Below are 10,471 nucleotides of genomic sequence, written 5' to 3' on the forward strand. Positions count from 1 at the left end.
TAACAACCGACAAGTTTAATCCACATCTAATGGCTTTGTATTCCTTTATCTCTAACCACTCAACAAAACCAACTCAATATACACATTAGTAAGCACAACATCATCACCCTAAGCAACAAATAATGATATGAGCAAATTCAAAAATTTGTCTCATTAATGCTTGATACAAAAGTTACTCTGCAATGCGCTTGTGTTGTCTCCTTGAGCTGCTATATAGCAAAGTAGAAAACAGAGATGGAGAACACTTCTATAAAATAAAATAAGTTTCAATAGTCCTCTGAAAATCTTAACAATGTTCTAGCCACAACTCTGGACATTTTCTGTAGGAAATGGTGCAGAGTGTATTTACGCAGACGAGCTTTCTTTAAAAATGCATAGATGATTACATCAAGCACCGGCAGGACCAATCTAATAGAAAAAACTTTATATAAACAAGATTTTGGTAAAGTGATGGCATGAAATCAAAATTCTAAGTCAACATTCTGTTCTACAAAATTACCAAATCAAGGGAAAAAGAGATTAGCATGTTAACCTTTCTACATTACAAAATAACTGTCGCCAGTTCGCCACTACATTACTAGAAAAGCAATTGCACCGTAAAGGAAGGGAAAAAAAAACCTATGCCAAATAATTGAATAGGATCTAAGCAAGGGATACCTATAACTGACTTTATATATCGACCATAGAAAGATTAAAATCCCTGAGAAATAAAACAAATTACTTGAGCCTTCCCAGACCACACCTACATATTTGAATACCAGTGAACTTCAAGCTTTTAATTCAGCCAAAAACTCTAGATTTGTTGACCGGAACCGGTATGCAAGGCTAAACCATGATTGATATGGAAAGGTTCAGCCGCAGAAACATAAGATAATACTGAATATTGGAAAGTTAGTGCACATATCAATTTACCATATTCTAAGCAGCGCAACATCCAGCTTTTTTCACTGCTGACACGTCATCATTAACATTAATTGTCTGTCCTTTCGGCACAGCTGCTGGATCATTTCCTACTTCAAGAGCTTTTTTGCTCACAACTTGATGTATCTGAGTAAGCACTTCTGTAAAGGCATCTTCAACATTCATGGATTCCAGAGCAGAGGTTTCCATAAAAAAGGTACCTTCATTCTCAGCAAACGCCATAGCATCTTCAGTGGAGACAGCACGCAAATGACGCAGATCGGCCTTGTTCCCCACAAGCATGATGACGATGCTGGAATCTGTGTGATTGCGGAGCTCTTTGAGCCATCTCTCTACATTCTCAAATGTGACATTTCGCGTGACATCATATACAAGCAATGCCCCGACGGCTCCTCGATAGTATGCACTTGTGATTGCACGGTATCTATCAAATATAAAAGTAAGCTCAGCAAACATTTCCCAACAAATGCATGTTTGTCATAACAACGATATACACCCTTCAAACCCCATTATGCATGAAATAAAACATGATATCTTACGGCAGTTTCATCTGGCCAAATCTAGCATCTCACGTAATGCATATACATTCATTTAACCCAAAGGGAAAAACCAAAAAATGTCGACTCATTAGAATAGAAAATCCCCACATGCCACAAATATAAACTCGACAAATTCATTCCTTAAGGTCCTTGACGAGATGTAAACAACATTTGCGGTTAATGATCAAAGTTTCCTTCAAAAGAGCAACAGTCATACACAAAGTATACAAATTGCTGTCAAACAAAGTATCTACACAAATCTATTTTCAAAGATATTAAAAGATACTAAGGTCCAATTTGTCATTCCTGAAGCCTGATTCAACCAATGCAAGATTTATAAATGTCACCCAACCAAATTAGTTTTATAATACTCCAATATCAAAAGATTGTCAAGCTAAAAGCACTTCAATTCACAATTTTAATCACATAACCACCATAACATTGTATTCTGGAACAAACAAAATGAATGAGAAAAGATGTAGGGAGAGAGGGAGAGGGAGAGATGGAGAGAAAGGGAGGAGAGGGAGGGGGAGAGAGAGGGAGGGAGAGATCTGAAACCTTTCTTGACCAGCAGTGTCCCAAATCTGAGCTTTGATGACTTTATCCTCCACGGTAATACTGCGAGTGGCGAACTCCACCCCAATCGTCGATTTCGACTCCAGACTGAACTCATTACGAGTAAACCTAGAAAGCAGGTTCGATTTTCCCACGCCTGAGTCTCCTATCAACACTATCTTAAACAAGTAATCGTAATCATCGTCTGCTCTATACGCCCCCATTTCTCCCCTCTCAATTAGGGTAATTACACCAACTGTTTGACAAATTGCTCACTACGTTTTTTATCTATTCACTAGGGTAATTAATTGTCCACACAAGGCAGTTAAAACTATTCTCCACTAATTAATAATCATATAAATAATAGTTCCCTTTTTTCTTCAATTACTAATTAAAAAAATGGCCCTTCATAGCTTTTTATTATGGTAAACTATATAAAATAAAATTTTATAATGTTTTAGATAATTGTTGTATCTAGGCAGAAAATTACCCAATTGACGATACCATAATTACCATGAGTTACCATCTCATCGTAGATATCTTTTACCATAACTAAACCAGTACGTGTATAATACACAGTTTTTATACGTATAAATTTACATAATACACAAGCCTTTTCTTTCTTCGTGTGAGCTACCTAAAACCCCAAGCCTGATCTTCCATATTTTGTTGGCTATCTTTCCATGCATGTTTCATAACAATATATAAATATAATTATCACCTAATTTGTTAGGAACCCTTTGATAAATCAAAAAAAAGTGTACGTAAGGTGTGTTCTTTATAATTATCTTTGTTTCTTGAGTGACAAGTTAGGGTTTTAGTATCGGAATTATGCAGAAAGAGAATGGATTACCGGCTGCGTGTGCTTCGTGCCGGCATCAACGTAAGAAGTGCACGGAAAATTGCATACTAGCTCCTTATTTTCCTCTTAATAAAAACAAGGAATTTCAGGCTGTGCATAAGTTGTTTGGAGTTAGTAACGTGACAAAGATTTTGAGTGGCTTAGATGTGAGGGATCGGAAGAGAGCGGTGGATTCGCTTGTTTGGGAAGCTACTTGTCGACAGAATGACCCGATTCTTGGTTCTTTCGGAGAGTTTAGTAGAGTTTATGAGGAATTGGAGTGGTACAGATACCAGTTTCGGAGCAATTTTCAGACTGTTGCACCAGAGAATAATATGAGTTTTTTGGATAACAGAGGATTTAATACTAGTAGTAATTCGGCATTTATGTCTTTGAATAAGAACCGAAACTCGTCTTTATATTCTGGTTATAATAGTTATGAGTCATTCCAGTGCACGGATAGATTGAGGGATGAATTAAGTTATAATTGTTCATCAGTACAAAATACAGAGAGATTTAAGGAAGATAGTAACAATAGTTCAGTGATTCTGCCTCAGCAGTATGGAGTTCAGCATGCTGAGAATTTCAAGGAAGAGAGGAATAACAGTTCGATGATTGTGCCTCAACAATATACGATGAGTACTACATTTAATCAGCCCTACTATCAGTTAGCAGGTACTAAATGTAATATTATTGAATTACTTCTGTCAAAACATGCCATTTTGAGTGCATGACTGTGGATTTTCCCAAGAGAAATCAATTAGTAGTTTCGCTATACTTTTTATGTGCTATTTCACCGAATAGTATAAAGTAGAACTGCACATTAAGCTTCTCTGTTACAACTTACAAGTATTGGAATCTTCTGGCTGTGGAATATACATTTAGTTTCCTCTGTACCAGTCTTTGCTCTTAAATTCAGTTTTTCGTATAAATAATGTTATGCTAAACTGAATGTCAGGGTCTCACTCCAGAGAAATATTGTAAATCTGGATGAGTTTTGGTTTTATGTTTGTTGTTAAGATGATAATAATTCATGTGTATTAATTTATTGCCTGCATATTATCTGAATGTTACATATATATTAATGTTGTGATCTTTTTGTGCTGTTGATCAGGTCCCAAGCACTGATGCCAAGCCATGAGACTGCAATCTGTAAGGCAACTCAGCATCAGGGTTCTTAGATGGTAGAATATATATAGTTCATTTTATCATATTCGTTCATATGTTCATACTGAAAATGTAATTTTAACAAACGTGTGTACACGGGTGTTCAAATGAATGACAGCTCCACTTTATGAAAATAGTGAAAGACATTTTATTAGTGTGTAACCTCATTATTATTTTTTTTTTCATTTTTCGGAAATAAAGTACACTTAAACCTACAATAACCAGAACCAGTACTGCAACAATGCGGTTGTTGAATCTCTGATAAGGTAGCAACCAGCCAGGCCCCATCAGAAATCAGCAATTATAAAGGCATCTATCTAGTGTAGGGAAGCTCGCTTCCATGGCAATGCCACAGGTACCACTCGGATCCCTGATTCCACGTTCAATTCTTATATAACCATCTTCACCCCAGTCTGTGCCCCATGAATTTTTTACTAGCCAGTATTTCCTTCCCTTATCTTTTCCATAGCCAATGACAGTAACTCCGTGGTTGAGAGTCTTCCCACAGTAAGATGAAAAGAGGACTCCTTCTGAATAGAGCTGAAAACTATATCCTGATGCATCGACAGCTACTGATACGGGCTGGTTTGCAACTATAAGCTGTAATTCTGTTTCATCATTAGCGCTTACTAGTTTATAGCCAGTTATACTAGCTGCATGGTGTTCAAGTTTTGATTTGTTGCAAACACCATTTCTTCCTAAATAGGGATAATCGCTTTCTGTGGTGAGACCACCATTTTTGTGGATATATTTAAAAGCCTTTGTCATGAATCCGCCATTACAACCGTTGTTGCCTCCTCCGACATCACAGTCCACTATCTCCTGCTCTGACAGGGATATCAATTTCTTTGTTCTGATCTGGGTGATGCCTTCCATAGCTGCCACTGCAGAGAATGCCCAACAACTTCCTGCAAGAAAGGCACATAGAAGTAATAATATGCCTACCTGTTTGTGTTTTCTTAATTAGCGTGGAATTGTTCTTATATGTCGTCTCTGTGTATAATTTCAATAAAAAGAAAATCTTAAATATGCTAAACATTCAAAGGATGATATTTTCGTACCACATTTGCCTTGATCTTTGATCGGAGTAACAGCCCCTTTCCTTCTCCAATCCATGGAAGCTGGGATAGAACCTTCAAGAGTGAAGTTCCGTCTCTGAGTCAATCTACCAGGACTTCTATATCCCAAGTAGATAGAATTGAACTCTTCATTTGTCAAATCTGCAAATTTGTTGTCAGTAAGTCTGAAAGGCAGATTCTGTGAATTCATGTAGTCCACGAACTGGACATTGGATTGGTAAATCCCAAACCGCATTTCCCATTCATCTGTACTCGTATAATTTTTACCCTGTTGTTCCAGCCAATTATCATACCTCCTTATCATGGACTCCGAGCTATAGGAACTTGCTCTTGACATCATACATACAAAACAGAACCTAACTAGGAATATCCAAACACTTTCCAGGCGACTAATGGTTTTCATGATTTCTCAATATTGCTGAAATTTTTATATCAGTAGGCTGCTAAGTAATGCAACATGCAAGTAAATACTAGATGGAGTGAAATACATACTTGTTTTATAGCGGTAGTTTCATTGAAGCCCGTATTGTTTTTGTCATGCCTTTGGTGCTTGTGTATGATATGGTAAATTTGTTATAATTCATAAACTTTCATCCCTTGGATAGTCACAGCTAGAGGTATCTAATGCATACTATTGACCCACCATAACATGCTCACATTTTGATCGTGTTTTACGCCTTGAGATCTGCAGAAAATGAACTGCATTCTCACAACAAAAGCATGTTTCATTAGCTTTCACGAAACAAATTGTTATTGTGGGTCAACTACCTATAGCATCTATTAGCAGACATTCAAGTATTATTGGTTCTGTAATCTGATGCTCATTCTGATTGTTAAGTTAAAAAATTAGATATACTTAAATGAAAACCTACACTTTTTCTTATATGTAATACTGTAGCTATTTGTTAGCATTATTAAGTTCTATAAATAATTGATTTATGTAGAAATTTATGATGTTGATAATGCAACATGTAAACTGATATGTCCTACATGACTGCGTACATGTTACTCCCTGCTACCTTCCCTCACCTCATCATACAGTATAATGTGAACCTTCTGAATTTTACTACCTGCTTTCCCCTCTCCAATTATTCTCTCTGTATTCCTCAACACATCCTCATGTGCCTTTGCATCTTTATCTATATTTTATTCTGAATTTGTTCACGATCCGCAATGATATCACCTTGCATGTCAGCTTCCTCTAAATGCTAATGCAATTATGCAACTTCAAAGATATAATTGTGCAGATTCGACGAGTTATAAATTTCACCATAACGATAGACCTACAAAATCTTGCTCATATCAGCACTGAAGTTTAGTAGCCGAGTTCCTTTGGTTTGACTCTTACTTTAATTCTGCGGTTGAGAAACTTTGGTTCCAATCCATGTTTTCTATGCTAAACAGCAAATTCAGTTTTAATGAGTGCAGAAACAGAACATTAAATTCTTCTGAGCGCATAATACTATGATGACCACGTTTATGGTTCTTCAAAGTCGAAAAACATAGAATTCTCCATGATAATCGTATTAGTAATAGACTAATAGTAGTTCAGTATATAAGAGAAAGATGTTAGCTGGTGGTGTATCATCTAAGATTACTTCATACTGAACTAATGCACCTTACTTTGGAGTAAAACAGTTGATACTCAAGCTTCTTACCAGCTGTTGATAGCTGTTCCCATGTGATCACCACACTATCTGCTACGCCTTTTATTAATTAATATATCAGAATAATTATTTCTATATGAAAAAGAGAGTGACGAACTTAAAGTGATGATCATGATGTTCTTGTGTCTGACTTTGCAGTTTTGTGCATGTTCTGATCTATTAATATACTAATATCGAAACAGACTTTGGTGCATTACAATTAGTAATATAATTATCTTCCTCTGCGTTATTCTTGGCTTATAAATTGGTTTTCGATTACTTTGAGCTTATAGTTGCATTCGTATTCAGTTAATTAATTTAAGAATGGCACAACTTCCTCCAAAAGTTCCCAACATGGCACCAAACTTGGCTGGTCTTTCTTCTTACTCTCACCACCAAAAATTGCCTTCCATGGAAAATTTGAATAGCTTGCAGTCACATCCATGGGTTGATGACTACCTCAACTTCTCCTCCTCCACAAAGCGTAGGTCCCACAGAAGGTCTGCCAGCGACTCGATTGCATTTCTTGAGCAGGTGAGTGTGGACCACGAAGAAGAATGCAAAGTGAGACCCTTGGCGCCAGGGTTCAGGACCAGTCATGCTGCTGCTGCTCAAGAGTTTGATCAATTTGATGAGGAGCAATTTATGGCCATGTTTACTGATGATGAGGCCGTGGATCTCACTGTAATTTGTTCTAGCCCTTCTTCACCTTCTCATCATAATTGCAATATTGAAGATGATCAGCAGATGCAGCTAGGAAATGGATTTAGGTCTGGAAGTACTTTGGATGGCCAGAATGCTGCTGGTGATGGTGTTGCGACTATAGACAATTACAATGATAGGAATTTCGATTCCAGACGAGTTAAAAGGTCTGCATCAAATTTACTATATATATATGTGCAATTATGAAACTCCTATTTATTTCCCTTAAATTTTCAAAGACATCAACTACAAATTATGTAGAATCATACTATCTTTAGTGGGAAATTTTAATTACTACTCAAACTATACATGATTCACTTCAGCCCCTCTACTAAAATCTTCTGGTTCCAGGAGAGTTGGAAACTCATAGTACAAAATTAGTCAGGTTTACAAAAGGTCCCAAGTCTCTAAGAACATGCTAAGGCTTTAGGAAAAAAGGTACTAACTATTTGTCACATTTTTGACTCTGGACTAGAATCTTGGCCAACAGACAATCTGCACAACGATCACGGGTGAGGAAATTGCAATATATATCTGAACTAGAACACGGTGTCAACTCATTACAGGTATGTAAATGAAAAGATTATGCACATGTATCTGCTTCCTCCGTGATTCATAGAACTAGAATGTTTAGTTTCATGCTTTGTCAAACCTAATAGTTTGAGTTTAATTTTGGAATCAAAGGCTGAGATCTCGGTGCTGTCACCACGCGTGGCATTCCTAGACCATCAGCGGCTGGTGTTGAATGTGGATAACAGTGTTCTGAGACAAAGAATTGCAGCTCTCTCCCAAGACAAGATTTTCAAAGATGGTAATAATCATAACTCTCATACACAATTCCTCTCATTTAGGATTATTGTCGACATAAGATCCTAGACATGTGATATTAATATATGTCGAATTCACGTTTGCAGGTCATCAAGAAGCATTGAAAATGGAAATAGAGAGACTGAGACAAGTGTTTAATTACCAGCAGAGTGTAAAGAAGACAGATGATGATGACACAACACTACCCTTAGCTGAATCATTAGTACAAACATCACCAGAGAAGGTCACTAAGCATCCAAACTGCTCTTCTTTCAATGATCAAATTATGATAAGATAGGATCAATTAGCTCATCACTTACTTTTTAATATTCCGCCGTAAGTTGCAGACTAAAAGCTGATTAGAGTTTTATGATTTACCATAGGCTTCAAGTGTTAAAAGGACTTGATATGTGTATCTTGTTTGTAAACAGAGGCTAGTATTATCAATCGATTTTTTTTTCATTCAACGAAATAATATAACAGAAAGCATTACGACTATATAACAACAACTATCAGCGTAGAATATCACCAATACTGCGTTATTTTGGAATTGAATAGCCTTCATACGGTTATAGAATTTTGATTTTTTTTTGAAAACAAGTTATAAAACTATAATTTATATACACCTTAAAATACTTGCAAGCCTGAAGAAAAACTGTAAAAAGGAAAATGATGGAGAAATGATAATAATGGAGAAAGTATTAATAATTGAATATAATAATGACTATTTTATTTGCTATTAAATACAACACATTAGACTTAAGAATCATTATTTATATAAATATTTTTCTTTATATTCTTAAAATAAGACTGAGAAAACGATAGTAATAGACCTGGTGCATGTAAATGTTTAAAGCAGCAATCTGCAAATACCTTACAACGCACAAACTCGCTGGCGAATATAATTTATTGTATTGGACGAGAGTTTCGTGGAATTTGCTTGAATTTAAGAATCAGTTTCTACTCCTCCAAGAACTTGTCTTGTGTGTTATTGTAAGAACCAGTAAACTTGAGAACCAACTAGAAATATATAAGTTATAACTCTGCATTACGCACTACAAAAAAACAGGACAAAACCGACCGGATAAAACCGACCGCCAAAAAAAAGCGTCGATTTAAAACCGACCGGACTAAATCGGTCGGTTACGTCGCAGAGCGACGTCGTTTTGCCTTGCTGGCAAGGCCAGGCATTTTATAACCGACCGGGACAACAGTGGTCGGGTTTACGGCTGACGTGTACAATGCTTAACCGACCACAGCATCGGTCGGTTATGTGTTTTTAAAGAATTTAATTGATTTTTAAATAAACTATGAGTTTAAACGACGACGTGTGATCGCGAAAACGAAAACCGACCGCCAGCGGTCGGTTTTATCCTTATATATTCATATAATTTTTTTTATTTATGTGGAAAATGGATAACATAAACTCGTCAGGGAAGGGGTTACGACGCCGTTTTTGTATAAATATCATAACCGACCGGCACCGGTCGGTTTTAACTCGTAATTTTGATTAATATGATTCTCCCCCACCAGTCTATCTTTCTTTTTCCCCAACTTATTTTCTTCCTCTTCTCTTCCCAAAAATCTCTCTCTACTCCCCTCTCTCTGTGTCTCTGCCAACTAATCTCTATGCACATGAAGAATATGGATTTTAAACTCCGTTCGGTCTCGATTGGATTTTGGATATCAATCTCAATTAGGGTTCAATCTCAATTGAAAGGTATATCGATCTCTCCCTCAGTTTCTCTTTAGCATTTTGTGTATGTATATATATATGTGTTTTTGTATGTATGTATATATATGTTTCTTTATGTATATGATTTTGAATTTGAGTTTGATTTTGAATTTGAGTTTGATTTTGATTTTGATTTTAGTTTCTCTTTAATTGTGAATGTTCTTTGAATTCGATTTTTAGTCGAGTTTGTAAGCATGAATGCATGATAATGAAGAAGGAGTCCGTTTTTGAAGCAAAATATATAATCATTTCATTCATATTCATAATTTATAAGAACACCCATAAACATATATATTTATAAATACTTAAATAAAATTCATAATAAAACACTTGAAAACAACTGTAACAACTTCAAATCCCCGAAGGGCCCGCCTTGCCTTTGCCTTTGCCCGCCTTGTCCTCCTTGTCCTCGTCCTTCTTTTGTTGCTTCAACTTCGCGGTCATCATCCCCGCGAAGCGAATCAACCACTCTTGCTTGC

General features: G+C 36.3%; 4 protein-coding genes across 5 annotated transcripts; 2 read left to right on the forward strand and 2 right to left on the reverse strand.

Moving 5' to 3' along the window:
- Positions 1-519: 519 nt before the first annotated feature.
- Positions 520-2,239, reverse strand: LOC108211414 (ras-related protein RABA1f). Of its 2 annotated transcripts, XM_017383012.2 has the most exons (3): positions 2,019-2,239; positions 913-1,345; positions 520-825 (listed from the first exon to the last, which is right to left on the reverse strand). In XM_017383012.2, exons 1-2 carry the CDS (start codon positions 2,237-2,239, stop codon positions 919-921), a joined length of 648 nt encoding a protein of 215 aa, XP_017238501.1. In that variant the 3' UTR covers positions 520-825; positions 913-918. The 2 variants fall into 2 exon arrangements, with proteins under 2 accessions (XP_017238501.1, XP_017238500.1); XM_017383011.2 differs by having other exon boundaries at positions 520-1,345.
- Positions 2,240-2,414: 175 nt separating this feature from the next.
- On the forward strand, positions 2,415-4,087 carry LOC108211158 (LOB domain-containing protein 2). The gene is made up of 2 exons (XM_017382682.2): positions 2,415-3,531; positions 3,971-4,087. The coding sequence occupies exons 1-2, from the start codon at positions 2,847-2,849 to the stop codon at positions 3,982-3,984; spliced, it is 699 nt and encodes a 232-aa protein (XP_017238171.2). The 5' UTR covers positions 2,415-2,846; the 3' UTR covers positions 3,985-4,087.
- A 95-nt stretch (positions 4,088-4,182) lies between these two features.
- LOC108211156 (ervatamin-B) lies at positions 4,183-5,782 on the reverse strand. The gene is made up of 2 exons (XM_064090827.1): positions 5,085-5,782; positions 4,183-4,931 (listed from the first exon to the last, which is right to left on the reverse strand). Exons 1-2 carry the CDS (start codon positions 5,503-5,505, stop codon positions 4,318-4,320), a joined length of 1,035 nt encoding a protein of 344 aa, XP_063946897.1. The 5' UTR covers positions 5,506-5,782; the 3' UTR covers positions 4,183-4,317.
- A 1,085-nt stretch (positions 5,783-6,867) lies between these two features.
- LOC108211157 (basic leucine zipper 34) lies at positions 6,868-8,743 on the forward strand. Its single transcript, XM_017382681.2, has 4 exons — positions 6,868-7,617; positions 7,926-8,016; positions 8,135-8,261; positions 8,365-8,743. Exons 1-4 carry the CDS (start codon positions 7,073-7,075, stop codon positions 8,553-8,555), a joined length of 954 nt encoding a protein of 317 aa, XP_017238170.1. The 5' UTR covers positions 6,868-7,072; the 3' UTR covers positions 8,556-8,743.
- The last annotated feature ends 1,728 nt before the right edge of the window (positions 8,744-10,471 follow it).

The sequence above is a fragment of the Daucus carota genome, chromosome 3 (genome assembly GCF_001625215.2).
Source record: "Daucus carota subsp. sativus chromosome 3, DH1 v3.0, whole genome shotgun sequence".
In the NCBI taxonomy this organism is placed as follows: domain Eukaryota; kingdom Viridiplantae; phylum Streptophyta; class Magnoliopsida; order Apiales; family Apiaceae; genus Daucus; species Daucus carota.

What these genes read in the sequence shown, in the direction of transcription:
- LOC108211414 (XM_017383012.2), bottom strand. Translation starts at nt 2,239, where the DNA reads ATGGGGGCGTATAGAGCAGACGATGATTACGATTACTTGTTTAAGATA. An exon ending in GACACTGCTGGTCAAGAAAG is followed by an intron (nt 1,346 to 2,018) that starts GTTTCAGATCTC and finishes TATATTTGATAG; the next exon opens with ATACCGTGCAATCACAAGTG.
- LOC108211158 (XM_017382682.2), top strand. Translation starts at nt 2,847, where the DNA reads ATGCAGAAAGAGAATGGATTACCGGCTGCGTGTGCTTCGTGCCGGCAT.
- LOC108211156 (XM_064090827.1), bottom strand. Translation starts at nt 5,505, where the DNA reads ATGAAAACCATTAGTCGCCTGGAAAGTGTTTGGATATTCCTAGTTAGG. An exon ending in CAAAGATCAAGGCAAATGTG is followed by an intron (nt 4,932 to 5,084) that starts GTACGAAAATAT and finishes CCTTTCTTGCAG; the next exon opens with GAAGTTGTTGGGCATTCTCT.
- LOC108211157 (XM_017382681.2), top strand. Translation starts at nt 7,073, where the DNA reads ATGGCACAACTTCCTCCAAAAGTTCCCAACATGGCACCAAACTTGGCT. An exon ending in GATTCCAGACGAGTTAAAAG is followed by an intron (nt 7,618 to 7,925) that starts GTCTGCATCAAA and finishes ACTCTGGACTAG; the next exon opens with AATCTTGGCCAACAGACAAT. An exon ending in ACGGTGTCAACTCATTACAG is followed by an intron (nt 8,017 to 8,134) that starts GTATGTAAATGA and finishes TTGGAATCAAAG; the next exon opens with GCTGAGATCTCGGTGCTGTC.